This window comes from Falco punctatus, assembly GCF_963210335.1.
Source record: "Falco punctatus genome assembly, chromosome: 3".
Classification (NCBI taxonomy): domain Eukaryota; kingdom Metazoa; phylum Chordata; class Aves; order Falconiformes; family Falconidae; genus Falco; species Falco punctatus.
Genome location: NC_137582.1, coordinates 1004363 through 1030125, shown reverse-complemented (window position 1 = coordinate 1030125; position 25763 = coordinate 1004363). Strand labels below are relative to the sequence as shown.

Below are 25763 nucleotides of genomic sequence, written 5' to 3'. Positions count from 1 at the left end.
GGGTTTTTTTGTTTGTTTTAAAGCCTTGCACAAAACTTATCTGCTCTCTGTTCTTCCCCAAGATGCCTCAATTTGATTCCAAAGGAACAGATCATACCTCACACCCTTTCATTTCTGCCCATGCCCTGAGTAGGGTGAGCTAGTCCTGGAGAAAGAGAAAACAGCTTCTTTTGACAGATCTTTTTTCAATGGGCTTTTTCAGGGTCAGACACCAAAGTCAGAATCTGACGAAGCATTTTTCTTTTTTCCTCCCAGTTAAAAAAAATAAAAAATTCAGGCAGAATACCTCTGGATTACTAGAAACAGAGTTTCACAAGATGAATTTGCAAAGAATAAAAAGCTCAACTTTTACATCTGGATTTCAGATTTTTATTTGTCAGGGCATTGGGAGTTATATCATTTTCTCCTAATACTTACAAGCATTGGATATAACCCCTAGAAGTTAGAACTTAATCATGGTACCTCTGCCAAGCTTCTGTTTCAAGACAAGCTGGCAAAAAGACCAAAGCAATAAAAAGAATTGGGAAAAACAAACAAACAAAAAAAAAAACAAATGAAAAAAACAACCCACAACAAACCACCTTATGACCTCAACAAGATAAAACCAAAAAACAGTACCGGGTGCAAGAACACAGCTCTGATGTTAATTTGCAAGAGATACTCTGTTTGAATCACTGAAAAGTGCAAGGTTTTCAGAACCCATTGCATGTCAGAGCTGTATGAAACCAGAGAACCAAGGGCAGACCAGACAGCACAAAGCCTTAGACTCTCTGCTCTCAAGCAAGTGCTTCACGAAATACCCAAGTATCACAGGCTCAGGTAAGAGCCACCAGTCTGACCAACTCCTCCCAAAACTTCTAAATTGTGCACTACAGCTTTTTCTGATGATTCTTCTAAATTCTAGAATTTAACACCAAGTATGACACATAACTTCTCTATTTACCTCTTTTTTTGTAAATACATGAAACAGAAGGCTCAGGGATATACTATACCAATGTTTCGCCATTACAAAATAAACATTTCTAGTTCTGACCTTATTTAAAATCTGTAGCTTGTTACCTATTAAAACTAGCTCTGCTCAAAAGATCTTTTTTCAAATACTTCAAATCACTGTTTTGCTTATTTCTATGCAAGTTCTTTTTCAGACACTTTTACAACAACACTCAAGTGTCATATATTCAAAGGATAGAAGAGCTATAAATATCAAACGGCACTGAGAATGCTGCCGGGGATGTTGCTGTACCCAAGGTGATGACACATTACTTTTGAACATCTTCCTAAAAATGCAACCCATGGAGAGTATTAACTCACTCTGCCATGTTTCATCATTGATGTTTCATCACAGATGAAGTGGCTAGGACTGCTTAGGGTCTTGTATACTAAGCATTTACCAGTATCTTCTTGCAAATACTTCGAAGTCCTCCCAGAGCAAGTAAAAAGCTCTCAATAACTTATAAGTAAAATAAGCATTCAAAGGTTATAGTTAACAATTACATTACTCCAATATAAAGAAGGTGAAGTACATGAAACCTAGGTTGCTGCAGTTCACATTCAAGCACTGCATGATTTAGGAGCATTTTCACGTTATAGCACAAATTCTTGACGGGCAAACACATCACTCTAGACATCAACAAGGCATCTTTAAATGTCTGTGGTCAGAAGCTCCTTTTAATGCACAGGGGTTTCCTACATGCTCCTCGAGGAAAAATTTCTAGAAAATTCTTTGATAGGTTTTACATTTTCACCTTCTCACATTTTACGAAATTTTAATCAAATGGTTATGTATTATGTACAAGTTATTATGACTGATATCTACTAAAGTACACTCTCAAAGCACATGAAAGTAAACTCAATCTGATAGGCATAGGAAGGACAGCCTATGTTCTCATTTTTAAGTTTTTCAATACTTAAAGATGTTTTCAAAAAAATAATAATAATACCAGCAGCAAGACAAAAATAAGTAGCATTATTTTAAGTCTGGAAACACTTTCTGAAGCAGGCATAGTACACAAAAAAATTTCAGTCTTTGGCAAGAAGAAGAGACAGAATGAGTCTGCATTTGCCCATGCTGTTATTTTTATTACCATAATGCTGCAACTAAAATTGCACTGTGCAAGAAAAGGTAAATGAAGGAGCCTGTACTGTGATTTCATGGGAGATTAAAACAGAAAAAGCATGTGGAAAAGGGGAAGAAACACAAAGAAACAGTAAAACTGTACTGGTCAGCAGGATAGTAATCTTATTATAAACAAACAAACCAACCAACCCAAATACTGTCCAGTTTTTCCACAGAAATCATGCCAAGAAGCGTTACAGAAGGGATGGCGCTAAAGCTTTAACACACACTTACAGGAGTACTTCTCCAACAAGAAGAAATAAGCAAAGTGGTTTGAAAGGGTTGTTTTGTTAAAATGCACAAGCTACCTAGAGCCTCATATCTAAAAAACAAATTATTTTTGTCCCTCTAGGGCATGAAAATAACAGAACAAAAAGGTGAGTGATACAATCAAAGAATCAGAATAGGGAAATAAGATGGTATCACCACCTGTCAAGACAACAGACTTTGTTTCAACAGGGACGCAAAACACAGCTGTTAAAGGTTAACTGCTAAGGAGGGGCTGCATTTTATACAGTAAACCACTGAAACTGAGCAACAGTCGTGATACTAGAATACTTTTAATGTCCAAGCAAAATAGGTAGGATGTGTATACAGAGCTTCAAATGAAGAATTTGAAGAGATGAGAAGAGCAAGCATATCTTCTGAGGTAAGAAAAAACATCTAAGTCTATCAAGAAAAGGCAAGTTATAAACACTAAAAAGACGTCATAGACCTAAGTGTCCTTTCAATATTTAAGGCCAAAACTTTTTTTTGACAGTTATTTAATTTGACATTCATATTATTTAGAAACAAATCTTAGTATCTAAAGCCAGAAATAAAGTGGTTTTACTTTTCCTTTTTTTTTTTAAATAAGCAAGTTGAACTTACCATGCTGTTTAGATTTCTTCTTTTTTTTCTTCTTCTTTTTCTGTTTTGATTTATGATCTTTCTCTTTTTTCTCTTTTCTCTCCTTTTCCTTTTCTTTCTTTTTACCTGAAATAAAAATTAATAATTTTAAAACAGCAGTACCATTCCAAATTGCTTGCTTCATCTGGCTTAACCTAAACGTGACATTCAAAATCAAGTATTCCAGTTGCCTAGTCAAATCAAAATGAACCAGTCATTTCACTTGATATCTTGGGCATGTCTCTTATTAATTGTAGAATGACTCAAAGTAATCTCTCTCAAAAATTAACATTTTACCATTTTGTGTATTTCCAAACGAGATAGTGTAGCAGAAGATACAGCAAAGCACGCACAACAAGTGGTGTTATTGAAAGAGCTTATAACATCTATTTTACTTACAGTTCAGGATAAAAAGGTTTGGGCAAGAGAAAAAGGTTTCAAAACTGCAACATTTCAAGCTAAAAAGATAAAGCTATCTTAAAAAACATACATTAGGCCTACAGAAAATAATTTGAAAGAAGTTTTAGTATCAAAAAAATGCTGATGCTGTTAGCACTTTCTACTGCACGGCAACGGTTTTCCTTGCAGAAAACTGATTCTGACCAAAATCTCCAATACATTTTTTTATACTACAGTTCTAACTACTGTTGGTATATGCATGAGGACAAGTGCTTTTGTTTCAGAAAAATTCTCCCCAGACAAAATACTGAGTAATCAGCAGTGAGATAAATAATAAGGAAATTGACTTGTTACAGAAATCAAATCCTTAAAGTCAGTGTTTAAGGATTATTTCCTGCACACAGACTGGAGTCTTCTTGTTATCTTGTTATCTTCTTGGGGAATACAGAAAAAGAACTCTTACCTCCTGGAAAAATAAGGCAGGATTGCTTATGAATTCTTATCCACTTCTAATATATTTTTTTTAAACATAGGATAAAACCAAAGCACTCTTAAATCATCCAAAGCTCTCTTAAATCATATTTTTGCTCAAGAATTACCACATGTTTTCCTAGGAACACTTAACTGTTTTCTCCTCCCCTGCCAAATCTGTCAGTACAAGGACATAGAGGCACTGTCAGTAATTCAACTAAAAAACAAACAATACCACCTTTTTTTGGTGGGTTGTTTGTTTGTTTTTTTTTTAAAGGCCTCTAGTAGGAACTTCTGGATTATTCCAAATCATTGCTACGGGCATGTTCATTTTCTCTAATAAAACTACTCTTCTACTACAAAATTGTCATATATATAAGAACTGTTTTTAAGAACTAAACAAACAAAAGAAGTGCAGGTGGGCCCAGGAAATATATTACACTCTTACATTTGCTCTTTAGAGAAATCAAGTGTTAGAGATCTTTTCCTTTTTTCCTAAAAATATTATTGTTCTGTACATACCATATGTTGAAGCCCCTTTGTCTTCCAGTTTTCCTTTTCTTTCCATTCTCACTGCACCTGCAAATTGAAGAAGAATATACGTCATAAGAGCAATTTTTGGCTGATGACCGACTTTCTTATAAAAGTCATTAGACTGTATAAAGTCCTAATGGTACAGAAGAAACATACATATAATAGAATTATTTTTAATGTCACTTTACAATTATTTTTATTGTCTAAATCACTGGGAACAAAAAGTATTGTAGTTTACCAACTTCTGAATGCTTGTCCTTCTCAATCACGTTCTTTAATATTTTCTCCTTCAGACTCTCAAAACATTTCTCCTTTATGGGCACAGAGCACTGTAGCTCTGTCCCTTCAGAGCTCACTGATGTGGAAGACCTCTTTTTTTTACTATTCCCTTTGGGTAACTTTAGACTATTGGTTAAAGGCATTTCCAGATGCAAGGCATGTACATGGGACGAGGGTGCTGAAAACAAGAAGACAGATTTACTAGGCATTCCATAAGGATTGCAGCCAGATCACTGGCTGGGTCAGATCACTGAAATCTCAAGTATTGGTAATAATATCATCACATTTAACATAATAATTACTGCATATGAATGCCTAGGTCTTAGTCTTACATACAAGACAATACATGCCACAGAAGGTTTGCTTCCCTGTTATGCAATTTGCACTCAACTTCTCTGTTCATTGTGTGAACAGAGAAACTAAACTCTGGAACATTTTTCGTGGTATGCATAAAATTTACACTTCTGCTAATTGTATTTTTCATTTATTTTAATAATAATTAAATCATTCACTGTCTTTCATATGTGTATTTAATCCACAGTTGAATTACATGCAAAACACTGTGATAATTTGTGTAGAACTCAGCAGCATATACTGACAACTCTTACCTTGCACTATTCAGAAAAGTTTATTTAGTGAAATATTTAGTTGTTATTTAATCTTCATCTGATGCAAATTAAGACATAAAATGGCAAAAACTAAACTCAAATTCTAATTTTCATTGCTCATATTTACAGTGAAATAGGACAATGGAATTTTCAAATAATCAAACTAGAAAAAAGTTACTTATAAAGAACATTATCAAGGTCACTCAAAACCCTCTATTACTGTGTTTGGTAATATTGTGAGAGCTTTAAGCTTTGTTTAAATGTAATTAGGAAAGCCTAGTCTTCATCAGACATTGAGGACACTTCAGGACCATGCAGAGGATGCAGCTCTGCAGTGTCATAAGGGGTTCAGGTTTTTCAATGCCAGCTGCAAACACCTGGAGGCACCAGTCATCTTTGGTGCCTCTCACCACATAAGCCCAACAAAAGTATCAGCATGTAACAAGACACTCTTGTGTTAGAACAACGAAAAGCCTCAAAAATACCTGCTAGTGATCAAGATACTAAATAAGACAAAATATGAAGCTGATCTGGAATGAGTTTTTGAGCTACCCCTCACCCCCCCCCCCCCCCCCCCTCTTCTTTTTTTCAATACTCGGCAATAAAACAATAAAAAGCCTTTGAATAAGCAGTGTTAAGATAATTTAGTGAATTCATCAGTCATAAAAGGATTCTGGGGAAAAGGCAAGAACATTTCAGAGCTGACTTTGTAAGGCCACCTTCCAGGCTTGGACAGACCAAGCCAATTCTACTACGACACAACATACAAGTTACACAAAGCTTCAGCTCCTGGGTAACGTTCTCAGGAAAACCATCAAGATGCCAGAGAGTGAGAAAGCCGCAGGGGCAGCAAGAGCAATAGGAAGTGGTACATCACCTGCCACACCACACAGCACTTCTAAATACCAGATGTTCCCAGCTGCAAGATGGCCCGATATCACCACACCACGCAATCCAGCCAGCAGCAGCCGCTCAGTTCGGTGTGCCAGCTTCTAACACAATCTGCATGAGCACAGCTGAAGCCACCTGAGCCTTTCCACTACTTCAAATCAACTATCTCACCTAAGACCATCATCCTTTCAAGACTGATCTACTAGCCAGGCTCTCACCTTTGTATTTCAAGTGGACTTAGCTTGCTGGGATACTGATCATCAACACAAAACACTACCCAAATGACTCTTTTCTTGGGTTTCCTAATTAACATTTGTCTGCGTTACAGGACTGAACTGCTTTGCCATCTGTGGAGCAATGAGTATATTTTAGCACCTCAGTAAAAGAAAAGCGACACTTCTCCACATCATTATGCTATCAACATCTTGTCTTGTTTCTAAAAAGAGCACAAAAGGATCACCCAAATGCACGGAAATTGGTTAGGTCACTGCCATTTTGATGAAAAGATGTGAGAATACCCCCTCCAAACAATCTCAAGAGAAATCTAGTCTCAATATTAGATTAATTAGTATTTAAGCTTCATTATTCAGAAGAAAATCCTGACCTCAGACATTCAAACGTGCTCCACTGTTGACAGCCACAACACAAACTTCGGTATCAATAATTTTCAACAGAAGCACATCTGGCAAGGTAATCAGCCAGTAACTTAACTGTTTGAGAGAACCCTTAAGATTGGCAGAAATCTGCCCTAGTCACACAGATACCCATCTCAGTGACAGAGCTCTCTAGACTGTTTTTCTATAGTAACCTGAAAAAAGAAATTATATTATGCCTGCATACACTGCAGTGTTACTCTTGGCTTTTACTGTTATTAATGAGAAATCATTCTAGATTGAGAATCCTAAATTCTCAAATCCTAAATAAAGTGTTATGGTTTGCAAAGTCTAGTTTTCCGCTATGCCATCACTACACCTTACAAGTAATCACTGAATTAGACAATCACAGTCTGAAAGGCAAGTACCAAATACAGCAAGAAAAATACTAGTTTATAAGAAATTTCCTTTATGGAAATATTACCATCTATTTTATTAACTGTTACTTTTAAATGCAATTTTATTCCTGTTGAAGAGTCTAGTCAGCCACCTCCCACACAGTGAAACGTGGGAGGTCTGCGATTAACACTCAGCAGACAGAAAGATGCCTAGAGATTAGACTTGATAAACTACTGAATATGTCACTGTTCTAAGATCAATTTTATCAGCAGAAGACTTGATTTCAGATTAAAAACAAATACAATACAAGCCACAGCAGTTTCCAGTCTGGTTCATGACATATTTCCAATACTACCTCTCCTGCTCTGCCACGGTAAAGTGACCCAAACCCCCCTCACGGCAGCACTGGCACAGAACAGGATGCTAGAGTGGCACAGATGGGGTTTTAGTGGCACTGCTTATTTCAGTTCAGCAAATGAAAATAAACTGTACCAATGTGAAGCAACTTATTTTGTTGCGTGATATTCTATTCCATGGATTTCCGTGGTTCAGCCTTCCTAATAACAGAAATACCCTCATCTGCATTAATATACAATTTACATCCTAACATGACCAGCGTAATTCATGGTTCTATCATAATTAATTTTGTGTTCTGAATTCCCAGTGCATAGGATGAATTTTACATCTAAATGCACTTTCAATACATATTAAAAATTAATACCAGATCCTGAGCAAAACAATCTCTCTAGGAAGGATAAGGACATGGAAGGTTCTTGCTTGCCTTCAGCTAACTACCCAAGAATCAGCTGGGAACTTCAGGGCAGAGACGTGAACGGCAGACACTCAAATTAGGGACTAAACCTGTCAGTAGATGTTTGGAATAAAACAAACAGCTCCAAAGTAACAAGAGTTTTAGTTCGCTAGAACATAGATATCTCTTAAAAGCAGGGCAAACAGTAACACTGGCAAGAGTTTATTAAAAAGTGACCTGTCTCATTCTCTGAAAATTTTGTACATCATCCATTTCTTGTTCCTGCTTCAGTAAATCTTACCAACAGAATTACGTAAAAGTATACTTTTTCTTTTAGCGTAAGTGCATATTCGTCCCATATAGTTCCTGTAATGTTGCACTACCAAGCAAAATCATCTAGACTGAACAGAACAGGAAATAATAGCTAATGATAATATTGTTATATTACTACATGTAACAGTATTTTCTTTACCTAAATATTAAAACCCAGACTGTTTGCTGAAATTGTTTGCTCAGTATCTAACAAAATAATACAAATGGAGTAGAGTTACAGAAACCAAGAAAAATGATCACAAATTTAAAGAAAATTACAACTACAGATAGATCTGAACTTCATGTAGTCAGAAGTGGAAAATTACTGACTGTGAATTTAAAGTCTATGACAGGCTAAGTGACAAAAAGGTCAGTTATCTACATTTTAAGCAGTCTGACAAATGAAAGCAAGGAGAATTCTTACTTAAGTGTGTACAGTATCAGGTGATCACAAGTAGGACCATACAACAGTACAGGCAAAGCAATACCTCTGTTCGGTAATTAACTGGTAGTGTACCAGTGTCTACTAACGGGAACAGTACTCCCATGTAGCCTGTGGACTGAAGGAATGGCTCACAGTGCTTTGGTGTTGCCTTTACAAAATGAGAAGTTGTTCATTTTGAGCAATGATTTTTGAGAACTATGTGTTAATAGTATGAGTTGCCGTTTGTGCTTCTGCACTTCAGTGCACCTCACCCCTCCCCTATGAAAAACGCCAAATTAGCATCTTTTGAATAAAGAAGTCATTAAAATGCATCATTTTCAACAACATAAAATTATTTTTTCAATTGACTCAGCTGAGAGCCTCCATCAGATGTCTAAACTTCCAAATCCACAAAGTGCATCTTTGGGTCTAAACCAGTACAGTTCTTTTACAAAAGGGCTGGTGATCATAATAAGCTGTTTCAGGCTAAATACTTCCATTACCTCCATAATTTTTTAAACTATCTACAGTTTTCTACTTCAAAGATTACAAGATAGCAGGTCAAATTTAAGTGCACTTAGCAAATTCCATAGTGTTGTCAAAATCTAGAACACCAGATCTGTCCAAACTGCATCAATAAAAACTAAGCAGCAGAAATATCATAAAAGGATTTAGATTGTAAGTCCTTTCAGACTGAAAAAAACAGTTACAGAATAGTCTGGATTTTACACCATAGTTCTCAAATGGCAATGTATAGAGTCACAATACACACACTAAAAACCACAATATATGAAATTACACTTAGGCAGGCAGATGGCTCCTGCATAATGCAAATTAACTTTTCTCAATAATTTCAAGCATCTACAAGAATGAGAAAGGAAAGCTTTGGGTGCCTCACCTCTATATAGTAGCTTACTATTGTTTAAATAGATTAATTAGAAAAGGAGAAGTAGTGATAGAGTGGATTCTATTAATTCTCCTGAAGCATGGGAGAATTCGGTGTAATTATGTGTGCTTAATAACATGACCTGAGAACTGTGCTATTTCAAAAGCAAAAGATGCCTTCTAAAGCAGGGAAAACAGCAGAAGTTTCAGTTGGAAGCTTGAGATAAACACAAAAGATATATGAACTTCACATAACCACAGAACGGTTTGAGTTGGAATGGACCTGAAATATCATCTAAGGATCATCTATAGGACTTAGGTGCCTTCAGTTACAGAGTCCTAGAGATACTACTGACAGAGGCAGCTAGGTCCAAAAACTTTCTATGAGATCTCTGAATTAAAGATATCAAACTACTTAGATCAGTCTTTATGCCCACAAAGCTTATACTGTTCAAGTGGATGCTGGACTGTATACTTCTGAAAACAGAACATTTGGACAAAAAGTCAGTATGAAAGCTCATGACAAGAATTCTGTTGGATAGCAGGGAGGAAAACTCTAATACATGAAAATTAGGAACAAAACACACATCTGTCCAGAAGGAAAAAACCCAGAAGACAAAAATGTAGCTGGCAAATCAGTTCCTTGAGAGCTTGTAACTCTTAAAATTATGTACATCCAAAAAAAGCTCCATTAAGCTTTAAAAACAGTATAAACTATACCCTCTAGCACAGGTTGCAAGTGCTCCCATCTTCTGGACTCAAGTAGTAATACCAGACAATTTTGTCAGGGAATGGCTCCCCCTGACACAAAATGTGTGGAGAGGTCAAGTATTTTTGAGACATAAAGGTGGCTAAAAATGAAACATATTTCTTTAATTAGACTCAGCTCTGGCCAAGACCCAGCTCAACAAATCAACAGCTGGAAGTCCACTCATGGATGCTGGGTTTTGAACCAGCTCACTTAGACTCCAAGTCAGTCCTGGGACGGAAGCAGGCAACAAAATAAATACCTGTTAGCATTACCAACTATACATTAAATGATCCAAGAAATATATCAGAAAAGCCAGAAGTTAAATTCCTAGTAACTGAAATGAGTTTTAACAAACAAGAAACAGACAGAAGCTGAAGCTGTTACGATCTTGTTCTGTGAGTGGGCAAATATGTATCTCCCAAAAGCACTTCTTAGTGGCAGAAGACTTGAAATAAAAGGATTTTTACATAAGTAATTTTCCAGGAATCTGCTATTCTACTGCTATGCAATGTATCGAACACAAATGAAGACTGTCACATGGTTTCACTTGAGAAATTAAGTAATTTTCAAAAGCTTAAGTGGCAGCTCATTAGAAATTCCTGTAGCACTTTTAACAAACTAGTCTAAGAGGTACTTTTTTTAAGAACAATTATAATCATCTATTTTTATCTATGCAATATTGATCCAAGAATCCTACCTAGCTTTTGCTACAGCAGGTTAAATAGCTATTGTACAACTCAACGAAGCAATCACCTTACAACTTCAGTGGGAGCGTGTGTGGGGAGACACTCAAGAAGGGGCTGTACATAGTAAGCAAATGCTTCACTGACCTACTGAGCACTGCAGCTATTCTATCATCTTAATGAAAAGTTGGTGGTTTCATTATGTTTTTTCTTCCACACAGGACTAAGTAACAGTTGGAGTGTCATAATTATATACTTTAAGGTCATGTTGTCCTCTATTGATCACATTTACCAAAAGCTTCCCCAGAGTACAATAACTTTATTTTTTCCTCCTCTTACTTTATTGAAGAATTTTCTCGTTTAAAAGAAAACAAACAAAAAAACACCACCAACAAAAAAAGGTCTGTGAGAGAAATCTTTTCTGAAAGCCAATGAAAAATGGTATGATACTCACCCCCATAAGAAAGACTTATTTGTGAAAAAATTATGGACAGTTAACATACACTGAATGAAAACTACCCATCTTTAGGGTGTGCAAACCACTATGTCAACCCTTCCCCAAATCTGAATTGCCTCTATCCAAGCGATTTACTCAAACAACAGTAGCCAGTAAACTGTTACCAAGTGAGAGGCAGCACAGAGTTCCAGCACTGGGCTCTGTGCTAACTCTGTGAGGGTGAACCAAGTCTATGTAAGTTTTAGAGGATTTTTCAGAAATAGTTTCAAGTAATGTTTTTGTAGCAAGCAAATGACAGTATTTCCACTGCAAACAGAAGCAAAGGTAGAGGAATGCTGACTGCCCTTGAAAACGGTACCGTTTTGAAGCTGAAGCCACAGAAAAATGAGTACATCTAGATTTAGTACATATATGTTAGTAACAAGTTCATAAATTATTTTTACAAGTTTTCACAATATAAATATTTTGAAACACTGCTTTTTGTACTCCACACTCTCAGATCCTCCTTAAAGTGTGTTAGAAAAAATGCTAATGCAGCTCAAAGCCAGTGGAAGATGAAGAATATGCAGATGGAAGGAAGGACCCCAGGAAGAGCAGCAGGTTTTTGAGTGTGAAGAAAGGATTAAAATAAAAAAAAAAAAAGAGCATCCCCTCTCTTCCTGTGTGACTGAATACATACATGGTTTAACCCTACAACTATAAACCTAACTGGTTGTATACTGAGTCTCTTTACCTGACGCTGTTGTAGCTACTCTTCCATCAGTTACTGCTTTGGAAGAAAGATATGTAATCATCTGAATATCTTCCTTGTCTTTACTGGGATATTCATTACGGAAAGTGGATTCTGTGGATAATGGTGCTGTGACTTCCGAACTACGGCTTAAATCAAGAGGGAGACATGGTCCACGCTTCTCAAGTGACATATGAGCAACATCAGGTACTACATAAAAGAAAAAATGTAATATTAAAAAAAGATACATAGGTCCAACAAACAACAGTTTGGATTGTAGCGTTTACATAACAAAGAAACGGCATACAGCTTTAGCTACAATAAGTCAAAATATCCCACTAGATGAAAACCGTGAAAGGTCTAATTTTTATGATTCAATTTCTCTTGGGCAGTTCTTTATTAGATTAAGATACATTACCCTCCAATTTTGATGACTGTTGGTTTTGACCACTGATGGAGAACACTTTTCCATCAGTAACTGAAGAGGGAGAAGAAACTTTTTCTACAGAATCATCAGGCAAGGAGCAAGTGGCTAAACGCTGTGATCTTCTTCTCCGTTGGCTATGTTTGTAGGATCTAGGGGAATTCACTGGCTGTGATGGACCTAAAAAGAGATCTTTCAATGTTCATGAAGCAGAGATATACCAAAATCTTACCGCAGTATTTGAGCTCTAAAGACAGGGAGTGCTTTAAATAGCTCTTATTTGCAAAGCTGGTAATTACAGCAAAACTGGTGAAGGTAATTAAATAAAAACTGTGATTACCAGGAGCAAAAAAGAGTTATGCTCAAGACATGATTCTCTTTTTGCGTATTATACATTATTAGGGCACCTACTTCCCCACTGATAAAGGCTGTTGTTTTAGGCAAACAGTGTATTTACAGTAAGCAACCCCCCCATATAACCCATGAGAGTAGGCTACTTATAATGGAAGGGGGCAATAGGATTTAACGGTAAACAGAACAAATGATCACAGTTAAAGATCTAAAAACTCATGGATAGTGTTAATATACAACTTAAAAAAGATAATCAAAAGCAGTGGCAAATTTTATATCCCATCTCCTGTCTTCTGCTAACCTGATATCAATACCCCATAATTCAAACGCACACTGACAATACATGGTGCAGTAAGAAGGTTCAAGAACATTACACTAAAAAAAAAAAAAGCCGGGGGGTGGGGGGGTGGGAATTGATACAGGTTAACACAGGCCTGATTCATTAAAAACAAAACACCTGCACTCCTCTACAGCTCTCAAATATCACCCAGTTTCACAACCTTCTGCCTTAAAAAAACAAAATTTAAGTAATTATCACACTGTAAATCACTGTTCTCTCCTTTTCTTTAAAGTTTTTTAGTTAAAGATGTCAAGATTTAAAAATAGAGACAAAGAAAAATTAAAATTTCCACTAGAGGTGGAAAACACTCAGAAACTGAAGATTAAAAGACGGCACTAACAAGATCTTAAGCTATTAAGTAATCAGTTTCTAAATAAGCTACTTCCTAAAAATATTGCTAGAGAGAAATCTAACAATCCAAAATACAAACATGCTCAAGGAAAACTACTTACCATTGTTTTAGGGGTGGGGGGGAGAAAGCGTATTACAACATAGATGACCGCTAATATTTTGTGGGGGCAAAATACAATCTGTACCTATGTGTCCTGAACAAATACAGATGACTGAATTTGCACCTCTCCCTCTCCCATTCAAAGTTATCTGTGTGAAAAGATTAGAAGAAACTTATTGCCTAAGGGAAAATATCAAATCGAGGTTAAGGGGAACACACAATCCAGGTTTAATCTTCCATCCTCAATCACTATTCTAAACGTGAAACAAACATGCTCCTTTTGACTTAGTGGAACCTGTGTTTATTTTAACTCTCAGCCTCAGCATTTAATGTTCTTCAGGCAACAAGGAGCCTGACCCTAAGCAACACTAAAAACCTAATGTAATCTCAAGAAAAAATTCTAGAAATATTTTATAACGTTCACAAAAAATAGCATAACCAAGGATGCAGCATAAACCCTTCCCTGTTCTTCTGATAACCGGTATTTTGGTACTTTGCAAATCAGTTACACATTAAGGAGGTCAACACCTATGGTATTTTTCTGAGACAAAGAAACCAAATGTTTTTCTATGTCCCCACCACAGATCTTGAACCCATCTTCTCTTTCACATCGTACTTGGAGAAATATCATGTAAGGTGAAAAATGCCACAGCCTACAGGTACAGCACGTCAGCCTGCTGAAGGCAGAATTTCTCAGAGAAGGAAAGGTCCACAACCAAGGTGTGCATCTTTTTAATGAATCAGGCCTCTTCAGAAGGGAGGTTTGATTTTTTCCTGTATCACTGTTAATACTAATGTGGAGATTTAAGCTGGAGGGAAAGCCAACCATGAAAAGCCACGACTCTATAAATATAAAGGTATTATTTAAATGTATTATTTCTGGTAGAGTAAGTCATATGCCTTATTATGTGACTTGACTTTTAAAATACTGAGCTACCCCTAATTCTCCCACTTGGACCTTTTATTTAAAGCAGATTCATTTTTAAAAGCAATAGCCATTTACAACCAAAAAAATCTCTGTATATCTCTTATAAGTAATTACGGTATTTTTTTTAAAATGTCTGTGCTCACTAGTTTTATTTATCACAGAAGAAGGAAGCTGAGAGACCAGCGTCAAATCCTCGACTTGTATTAATTCTGGGGAAAGTGGTGATTTAGGGGGCTTTATACACCCAGAAGAATCTCCAGATTCTTGTTTGCATTTCTTGCTGCGAGCCTTTCCTGAAGACAAAGTTGAGGATAACAGTGCAGGTTTCTGAATGTTGGCAGAACTGCTAATATCAGCTTCATTTTTTTTCTGACTTTGTGGTTTAGGTGAAATCTCCTGAATAAATAATAAAAAATTGAAACTTTTATTTCAGTTTCTTCGCTGTAGTTCTTGTATTCTATTTTGATCTTTTTAAAAGCAACTTTAGTATTCAAAACACATTTTAAAGCAACATTATTTTCAGTACAAATAAAAACTACTTAAAATGTATCACATTAAACTTTTCTTTTTTAAAGGAGCACTACCAATTATTTTCAGTATTCAGAACACCCTAATTTCTTACTATTTGAAAAACCTGCGAACAAAACATTTTTCCTCTATACCACTGTAAAGATTCACCAAAGTCCTTTTAGTTTCTGTCTCTTTCATCTTCAGTAGATCAGGACTGTCAGCACTGTCTTAAAGTACAACTTGGAGAACAGTTGCTACAAGCTAGAATATATACACTGACATACAAAGTCAGAGTATATGAAGTTGGAAGGGACCCATAAGGATCGTAAAGTCCAACTGCCTGCTCCTCACAGGACTACCTAAAACTAAACTGTATGACTAAGAGCATCATCCAGATGCTTCTCAAACTCCTGACAGGCTTTTGCACTGCTGTGAGCAAGCAACTCTTGTTCAGAGGATTGCAGTTCTAAAAAAAAGCACTGCCAGGACCTTCCCTTCACAGTCATTTCCTTGACCATGGGGGGGGGTGGGGGGGGTGGGGGGGAAGTGCCTCAGGAAAACTTTGTTTAACATTAATTTCATTTTTAGAGCAGAACCTGAAAGAGTTGATAATGCTCCTTTAAAAATGCCTGACAACAAGAAAAAGTTTCCAAATACTGAACACACTCTCACACAACCCCTTTCAGTGCTGGGAGTCTGGATTTCACCACATTATAAGTTTGTGCAAACACATGAAGAAATCACAACTTCTAGCACCACAGGGTTAAATAGATTGCTAACTGTTGGGGAAAAATGAGCAGATAAGAGTTAAAACAGTTTCTGAGGAAAAAAAGAAAATTCAACATATAATGCAGCTTTCCAATTTCATCAATTTTCATCCTTCTTAACACACATACTGAAGTATTATTTTTATAGAATTTTTGCATGCATTGACAGACATTAGCATTTAAGATTTTTAACTGGAAGTTAGTTAGTTGTTCCTGCTTTACTGAATAAACTGTGCATGTGTTACAACTTGCCCAATAATGGGAAACTACAATATCTGAACATAATTTCTTAAACCTGTCCCCTTTCTTGTCCCGGTTACATCACACAGCATAGTACCATCTAATAAAACCATAGCTAGGTAGAAATATATTTCTAGAAGGTGTTATCCAAGCTAAAAACATAACATCTCTGATTATTTGAATATATTACTGGGTTTTGTTATAAATTGCAATTTTATTTTCCACTGAAACTTTCCATGTTCCAATGGAGGGGGACAAAAAAAGCAAACCAAAAAACCACAAGTGCACATTCTATGTTTGTAAAAGGGCACCCCTGAATGCTACATGAATAGCTTGCTGGAAGTATCATGTAAAGATCCGGTGCAAAACATCCCATTCAGCAGACATCAGTTCTACCTTGAACAACTCAATTACACATGTACTAAGTGCAGTTTATTCATTTAAATATTCCATGAACTGTAGAGTATACCTATGCTGGTTATGAGAGGTATTACCAGAAATTAATTAGAGTCGTAACTTGTAAATAAACAATTTTATTGTTCATCTTCACAGATGTGAAAGACATTACTACAGCATCCATTACTTTCAAATTACAAAGTTATTTAAACAAGATTAAAAAAATTAAATTAATATTTTGATAAGGTGCTTAACCTCTTAACAGGACAAATTAACATTAAAAACCTTAATGAATTATGTTATTCATCTAATCAGGTCTCGGTCAAAAGGAAATATAACATGACATACCCTAATACAGTTAAATAAACTACTGTATCTGTAACTAATCATCTGAGGTTTTGGGTTTAAGACAACTGTAAACTAAAAATATATAAATATAAACAAAATAAACTTCCATCAACAAAGTCAGTTTTCGGCTATTGGCCTGAATACTTCTACCATGTTTTGTATTACATTATTAAAAAAACCTACAAGATACTTTACTCATTCAATTTTATAGCAGTAGCAGACAAAACCTCTAAGGGATGTCAGCTTTGCTATTGGAAAACCTTTTAGGGAGGTTTTTAACTCGGCCATTTAAAATTGAGTTTGGGCAGGAACTCGGTGAAAAAAGCTTTAAGCTCAAAATTTTTCCTCCCCAGAGTTAATCATGTAAATGTGTAAGGTTTCTGGTTTTAGTTAGAAGCAAAGGAATAGGGCAATTTGGGATTTTAGATGCCTCTATAAATGAGCTTAACTAGTGTTTCCAAAAATGAGGTTTTTCAGACCATTAGCATGTAAACAATGACAGAGACATCTTTTTTTCTATCTATCAATAAAACAGAAACAGCCGAGTTACTAAGTCTAAGTAACAAAAAGGTTTTAGTAAATATGCACTGTAGTTTATACTGTTGCATACACAGTCTATGTAAACCACAAAGTCCCATTCACCATAATGGGATTCTGCATGGTAAGATTTACATTGTAATGATTCTTCCAAAAACAACATGCTGTAAGCCATTTCACATTTTTTTGCACATTGAAAATATCACACACAGTAGCAATAAAATCATAGCATCTTTAATATGCAAAAATTTGAGAAATGGAATGTCATGTCAATACATTGTAAACCTTTATGCAAAATATCGGTCAATGCATTGACACCATAGTGGCTCAGTTAGCCGTTACAGTGACAGCATTAAGAACAGAAAACTACGTTCCATTGAACATCCAGTGCACTGTCAATGGAAAAACCACAGCAATGCAATTATGTATCAGCTCTAAAGAACCAGTACAATCAAAATATCAAATAAAAGTTTGGGGTAGGGACTGCTCATAGAGTGTGCCGGGGCTTAAGAACAGAAGTGCTCTTTTAAGAATTACGGGCAGCAAGGCTATTTCATTCAAACACTGCTGTTAAAGAAGAATGAAAATGAATACAAAAAAGCTGTATTAAAACTACATTAAGGCTCTGATTTAAATCATTGGAAAACAAAGATGTCCTGAATCGAGACTACTGTTCATCCTTAGCTTGCTTTACCATGCTTAGGCATTCAGCCCTTTTAATATGCAAGATAATGCACAACTTGGAGTCAAGCAATGCCTGAACACAACAGAATAAGCCAAAGACAAAATGGCAGCCTTCAGGTCCTGCAAATATGCAGGCTTAAAAATCAGACCCTTAACATTATTTAAAAGTTTCTTTTTTGTATTTATTAAAATACACACCCTTGCAAAATGTATGGCTCATTGAGCGGTTCATATAACACATACAAGCCTACAACACCAAATTCTTACAATATAAAAGAAACTTCTTTTAAAAGAAGTTCTATGTGATGTCAAAAACCCTGTTTCAAACACAAATTAAATTTGTGTAAGGGTCTTTTTTCTAAGCCAGTCATGGTTCCAGCTATGAAACTGGACCTGGGGACACTGGTCTCCTCACATTTGTTGCAGGGAGATTTCATTTTTCTTGTTTTCTGTTAATTTTCCAACACAAAAGCTCATTACTGAAATTCAAGTCAACACTGTGTTTAAAGACAATTAAATTCCGTACTTCTGGCTCTGCCAGAATTGTAAACATAAGATCAATTATCCGTTCCCTGTTATATCTGAAGGGGCAAATTTTAATGCTGTAGTTACTACATCTCCATGGCACACTCCAGTGGGAACTTTGCAAAAGAATCAAACTCTACCATTTCATACCTGCTCCAGGACTGGAGCTGTTTCTTTGTTGCCTTCCTTTTTTTCAGCACCATCCGCAACAACAGCTTTGGATGCCAATAAACCTTAGGAGAAAAGTTGCAGATATTTTTAGTTAGAAGCAGCTTGCAACAAGAATTTGTGGAAAAAAAACCCCACAAAACAGTGAGATAAGAAATATGAACTGCTTATATCTACAACATAATGCTCTCTGAAACAGCTCCACACAAAGCTAAACACTTTAAATTAGAACAATCAAAAAGTTAAAGGATGTTTCCATGATCATGTCCTTCCACAACAGATACTTCTCTAGCATTTCCACTAACATCATGAAACCAAATTATCAGTTGTAAAATAATGCCTCACCACCTTTCTGAAGCCCACGCACTCGGCCTTTAAAACCAAGCCTATAATACTGAAGAAAATTTTGAGAGATCAAAATTATTGACAAAAAACTTTTCTCTCTCTCCCCTTTCCAGTTTTTTAAGAAATTCCCATGAGAACTTGTATTACTACTTCTTAATTCTAACAGATGAAAACCCTTCTTAGATAAACTAGGACAAGGGATTTAATTTCCAAATGAATATTCCCAGCAGTGGAGCTCCCAAATTATCTCAATAACAAGACTACATTGGGAGCAAATATTATCAGAATGTATCACTTCATTCATGAACTCATATACAATATCAGTAATGTAAAAAAAAAAAAAAAAATCTGTAAAAGACAAGGCCACATAAATGAAAAGGCTTTCCTGTTAGCTAAGCATATAACAATAGCTTCAGTTCTACTTCACACAGTAACTTTAATTACCTAAGTATGCAGAGAAAGAAAGAGTTCTATGCCATAAAACAAAGCAGAACTGATAAAACCTGAAAAACACAAATCTGAATAGAAGTTTCTATTATAATCCCTGGGAATGTCAATATTGGGGGTGAAGAGTTTAAATCATCAAAAATAACTTGAACTGACAAATCCACAGAAGAGTCCATGAAAAATTAGATATGCTCAAAACTAATTTCCAGTGCACAATGCCCAAGGAATTATCAATTAGTGAAGCCTAGCCTCTCAGAAAGCACTCGGGTCATTAAAAAAAACAGGCACCAAAAAAAAAAAAAAAAAAAAAGTGTGGTATTTTGATAGAGAGCTATCACATTTCAGCATTCCACAATAAACACTAGGTGCTTTGTTTCATTTACTCTTTATGTTAGATTAAGTTATGCTTCAGTTTACTGGAAACTAGTTGTTTTAAATAAACTTTGTTATAGACATGGTGTTCTGAAAAGAGGTGTAAACTAATGGATTTTACAGCTAAATAGGTTAATTGAAAAGCAGAAACTTACTTAGCCCTATTACATTAATACAAGTAAGTTTATCAGGTAAAAATATTTCAGCGTTTGGCTTCATAAAAGATTTAGGTCTCACGGACCTAAATAAACATTTGTGACTCGAATCATACTGTTTAAATCAAGCTGCAAAATTAGCAATGATCTTTATATTGACAATCATACATCTAAAATGAAAAGCATAAAATAATTTGCAAAATTAAGTGAAGGAGAGTTTTAAATACTAAACAACAAACTACAGTCTATAAGGGGGCTTTTGTGGTTATACATACCACAGGCTGCCCAGAGCAGCTGTGGGTGCCCCATCCCTGGCAGTGTTCAAGGCCAGGCTGGACGGGGCTAGGAGCAACCTGGGCTGGTGGAAGGTGTCCCTGCCCATGGCAGGGGGGTGGGAACTAGATGGTCTTTAAGGTCCCTTCCAACCCAAACCATTCTATAATTCTATGATTTTTATTTCTTTCTAGATGCTCAGTGCTCAGAAAGCAAAGCCATGAAATGAACGTAGATTCAGTCACACCTGTGATACATAACCCTTGTTATACCCTTCTTCTACTCCATTAAGAATCTTTCTAAGAAATCACCATGCCTGTAGAAATACAAAAAAAGTCTACAAGCTACCACAGCTGCAGGACTGACTACAGGTTCATCATCCTCCATCAGTAAAAGCATGTAACAAATAAAAAATGCGAGGTGGCATAATGAACCAGAAGTGGTTTGTTCTGTAAGCTTGCTGCAGATGTTATGTTCTTTTAGGTATCCACACTGCAGCAGCAGATGTGGAAGCAAGCGCTGCAGAGGCAAAAACTAGAAGACGACGTTAACACATGCTTAGCAGGAGACATCCTTCACCTTTGGGAAATGTGATTTCCCCTGGTGGCAGCAGCAGAACAAAAATGCACAAAGGAATCAACTTTATTTTGCTAAATGTTGAGAAAGGACACCAGATGCAGTAGTGGCCCTTGTGGCAGAGCAGAACCTTCTGCAACAAATACTGAACGCTGAATTGAAATCCAGAAAACAGTTCCCTTCAGTCTCCTACAGCCACAGGTTTTGCTCTGTTGTCCCAATACAGCCGTAAGGCACTTTGTAAACTAATGTTTTCCTAACAGCTACAATTCTTTACGTCTCTTTTGTAGCCATTCTGATGAGTACACCAGCATGATTCCCAACCTTCCTTCATATCTAAAAGCTCATTCTGGAGACAAAAATGACAATTTACAAGTATTTCAAGCTTAAGAAATAAGCATGTAGCAAGAGAAAATTTGATTACCAGCAGTTACATTTTCAAAACACTCCATTACATGCAACTATAAAAAAGCCCTCACTACAGTATGAGCTGCAGAAGTGTGTTAATTTGAAAAGAGTTACACAAAGTAACTACCAAGCACGGCAAATTTAATCTTGCAATTAAACGATTAATTCATTTTCACTGAAAGATAACATTCTATGTTCGCAGAGTATGTTTTCATGGAGACAGAAAGACACTGTTTTTGGAATGATAACACAGTCAACGGCTGCAATATTGTGTCTTCTGATTATTCAGTTCGGTCTAAATAAGCCAGTCTAACTGCTATTATTCTCATAAAGCTCCTTAGGAAAGGAGCATCTATCCACAAGCACAGAAAAATATAATTTCTAGAGCTACGAGTTTTTCAGGTATTTTTGGTATCTTCTGCAACTAATTGCTATTGGAAAGAAATTAACAGGGCTCTCCAAATGTATTAACACCAGTATATATATATATATTGTATACATCTACTGCTTACAACAGCAATTAAATTGAGACTTAACTGAGGGTGTATGCAGCATGAGCAAAGTAGAAACGAGGCTGATAAATCAGGCATCTGTTAACTAAACTTGGTACACCAAATAAGAAGCCTTTCAGGAAAGAAAACCCTGGAGGCATAAGATGGCTTTTTCTAAAGACTGCTTCCTTCATATCATATCACATTCCATACTGGCCCTTTTAATTTATTTTCTCTTTTAGATTGAAGTACTAATTGAGACTGAATCAGAATCACACTTACAGGAGAAGTGACTAAACATGCTTCACTGCTGACCTATGAAAGGTTGGATCAGCCAAAAGACGTCTGAAAAAACCTGATTGTGCAGGTTTGTCAATCGGGTTATTTTTATCTTACAGAAACAAGTAAGACTTTTTGTATGAATGACCAATGACCATATTCTATGTACTACAAAAAAACAACCAAAGGAAAAAAAAAAACCCTCCTCTGTAGCACAGAAAAGTTTGCCAGACTTCACACGAAGTATTAGTTACTAGAATAAAGAGTGGAATTTCTATCTTACCATCTGTCCAAGGGCCCCTCTGTTAAGGGGGGGGGACTTCATACCCTTTTTCCACCCAGCTTTTGAAACGCATCTGATACTTTCCCAGCACAGGTACAAACATATTACCTCATCCTAAATACTGACAGGATCAATGCTGACACCACAGTTTGCTTACTGGGAGGCATGGGGGAGGATGGATATAAATTGAAATATTTCTTCACAATTAAGTAATTTAATATTGATGTTTAGAATAAAATGTGGGTTTCAATTTTTAAAGATAAGACCAATTATCTATTATTCCATTTTGTTTTGTATGAAGTGTATTCTAAAGCTGTATACCTGTTTTCCATTAATACCTGTGAGTAATAAACGTAGGGAATGAATACCTTAGACACCAAAAAAAACCCCAAACATTTCAGATCTTCATTGCTTTGATTTATAGCTAGGCTTGTATACTTTTAAATGCCATACCATAAACTCTTTTCAGCAACAGTTTTACTTTATGAGATACTATGACAAAACATATAGTTTTTCCACAGCTAACAAAACCTTTCATTTATAGTGGTGGTATCTAAATCATGACCACATTAAGAAGTTGTACAAACCCCAAAATCACCCAATAATGAAGAACAATGTGCATCCAAAGTTAAAATATACTCAAAAAATTCATCAGTTCAGGATGGTTACCTTCCTAAAAAGCTAAAAATAGCAAGTCAAGTCTGAGACCATTCTCTAAATTTATGAACAAGGTAGATTTGTGAACAAGGTAGATTTTATTACCATTTATAGATTCCTCTCAAATTCCAAAGTAAAAGACTGTAGTGAACATGCACTTCATGAATGTCTTTTTAGCCATCTACTTTAGTACTTTGTACATAAACATGTATATTTCATTAAACTAAAAAAAGAAAAAATTCAACAACAAAAGAAGTATTTTACCAGTGATCTTGTTAAGACGAGCTCTCTTTGCCTGAAATGAGTTGCCTAGATTACTTTTCCTCTTGTTTGATAACGTGCTCTCTGCCTGCACAAAGGTCATCTTTGGAACATCCACTACAGGAAATCCTACTTTTAAAACAAAAGAGAAATCTAATAAACTCACATTTCACAAATCCTTAACACTCCCCAAAATAATTATTTCAGAAGAGTTATTAGAATGCTGCAAAGAAACTTTAAAATTCTATTAAAAAAATGAAAATGACACATTCTGAAGATTTAGTATTACACATTGAAGCATTAGATGTAGATTACCTCAAAATTTGTAATTTTTACTCAACATTATAAGAAATCTGTATTAAGGACTACTAAAAAGAACAATTCTTATCAACCCAGAAATAGTTTCAAACATCCCTGAATATGGATATATACAACATCAAGGATTCTCAGATAACAGAAGATACAGGAATACGAACAAAAGCATACAACAATCGTTAAAAAAAAAACCTATGTTCTGCTCTTGTTAGAGCTAGTTAGAAGTATTGCACAAGTAGTAAATGCTGACTGAAACGGAATTATCTAATAAAAATAGTTTCTGAACCGATTTATGTTATGTCTCATAGTTATGATCATAATAACAAATTTGACATCTTTCTCTAAAAATACTCGTTATTACTTAATTCCAAAATTATCAACAGGAATTCTACTTCGACATTACAGCTATTGTATACAACTTGTTTTTACCAAATGTGTCACTAGATGTAGGTTCCTCTTCCTTTTTTTGGACTTCCTGCATGATTGTAGAAGTTGAGGTTTCTTCCTTTTTTGAAGGAACTTTTAGCCATTTTCTGTCCTCTTTATCTTTATTGCTGTTTGCGCTGGTTCTAGGTTTACTTCCTGCTTTGTTCTTGGCTGCTGCTGCAGCAGCAGCTTTGACCAAAGCTATCCAATCCTCCAAAAAGGAAACAATGGTAAGTAAGTATTAAAAAGTGCCTGAGACTCAAATAGAATACTTATAAAGGCAGTGAAATTTCATCTAGAAATGTTCAAGAGTAGTTAAATTTATTTTTATGGCTACTACTCAAAGAGCGGTAAAATGAGTTTCCTAAATTGCCTAAATAAACTTTAAGTATTATCAGTATACCACATGGATATAAGGCAAAAAGAAAAAAAACTTCAAAAAAATCACTGTGTATAGAATTCTGGCAGCACGTTCCCTGCTACCTCTTATCTGTCATAGCCTTAGAAACCCAAGAGCTCCCAAACCCTGAATACTGACTTTTTTTCTTACCCTTCTGACTGTGAAATACACCAATTTCATTGTTGCTTGAATTTATATATATATATATATATATACACACACACTATACAAAACTACAATCAACTAAAAGCATGGTCCAGCCAGAGGTCTTCCTGAATTAAACTGATAAAGCAGGGATAACTCTTATCTTATTATATCTGTGTTTCTAGAGTAATTACAGATAGCACTCTCTTTGTACTACATTACAAATTCCATTCAATAATCTCAGTAAAGTCTTCTATCATATGACTGAATTTCACAATCCACATTTAAGGATATAAAAGTGTCATTGTAGCTAATGGCTTGTTTGACTATACAGAAACATCCAAAGAGTGAACACCAGAACACACAGCCCAAATTAATCTACTTTTTAGCATGTAGATGAAGTCTAGCCACCCTGTAAGTCAACGGAGAGAACTAAATACTTCCAAGGCTGAGCCAAGCTCTTTACACTACTTTGGAGTGATCAGACTCCTGCCTTATGTCTCTGGAGCATCAGGGATCAAATTTTAACTTGATCCTTTGTACCAAAGTATTTTTTCAAATTTTCTATAACATGAAGGTACAGAATTTTTCCATGGAGAAGTTATATGTGATATAAAAAGCAATAGCAATGTTCAGCCTCCACCAGTAAGAATTAAGCATCTGAGTGTTTTGAACAAATATTAATTTGCTACATGGCAATTTGGCTACAAGGCTATTTGCAGATTTGTACCACCACATATAAAAAAGGTACGATAAAGGCTATCTTTCGCCTAGTTTCACACGAGTGCCTTACAAGTCGTAACATCTTTTTTTTCCCCCCAACTCTAGACAGACCATATTTTATTCTGGAGTGTTTCCCTGTTGTTATGTTATCAAACAAGGACCTAAAGTATCGGAATTTTATAAACCTTCTTTCTATGCAAGTTTTTCCAACTCATTATGTATTCTGTGTCTTTCAAATTTCTGTCCTACTGAGGGTTTCTTTGTCACCTTTGATGTACAAGAAAAGCATAACACAAAATACAAAGCATTGCTTTTACTTTTATTAACACTTTTCTTTGTCCACAGCTCAACACTTTTAAATCACTGCT

General features: G+C 35.7%; 1 protein-coding gene across 13 annotated transcripts in view; it reads right to left on the bottom strand.

Annotated features, from left to right (window-relative positions):
• PHF20L1 (PHD finger protein 20 like 1) overlaps positions 1–25763 on the bottom strand; it is a gene marked incomplete at its 3' end in the record, with an annotated part of 61561 nt that overhangs the window by 19951 nt on the left and 15847 nt on the right. For 6 of the 13 annotated variants that reach the window (XM_080377867.1, XM_080377872.1, XM_080377874.1 and 3 more), the window contains 9 exons: positions 24132–24339; positions 23391–23519; positions 18823–18905; positions 14809–15061; positions 12590–12775; positions 12175–12381; positions 4647–4865; positions 4397–4453; positions 2987–3091 (listed from right to left, as the gene is read on the bottom strand). In XM_080377867.1, coding sequence (XP_080233993.1) covers positions 2987–3091; positions 4397–4453; positions 4647–4865; positions 12175–12381; positions 12590–12775; positions 14809–15061; positions 18823–18905; positions 23391–23519; positions 24132–24339 — 1447 coding nt within the window. Of the gene's footprint in view, positions 1–2986; positions 3092–4396; positions 4454–4646; positions 4866–12174; positions 12382–12589; positions 12776–14808; positions 15062–18816; positions 18906–23390; positions 23520–24131; positions 24340–25763 lie in introns of those variants that run through there. The other 7 variants (XM_080377873.1, XM_080377875.1, XM_080377870.1 and 4 more) reach the window with 3 other exon arrangements.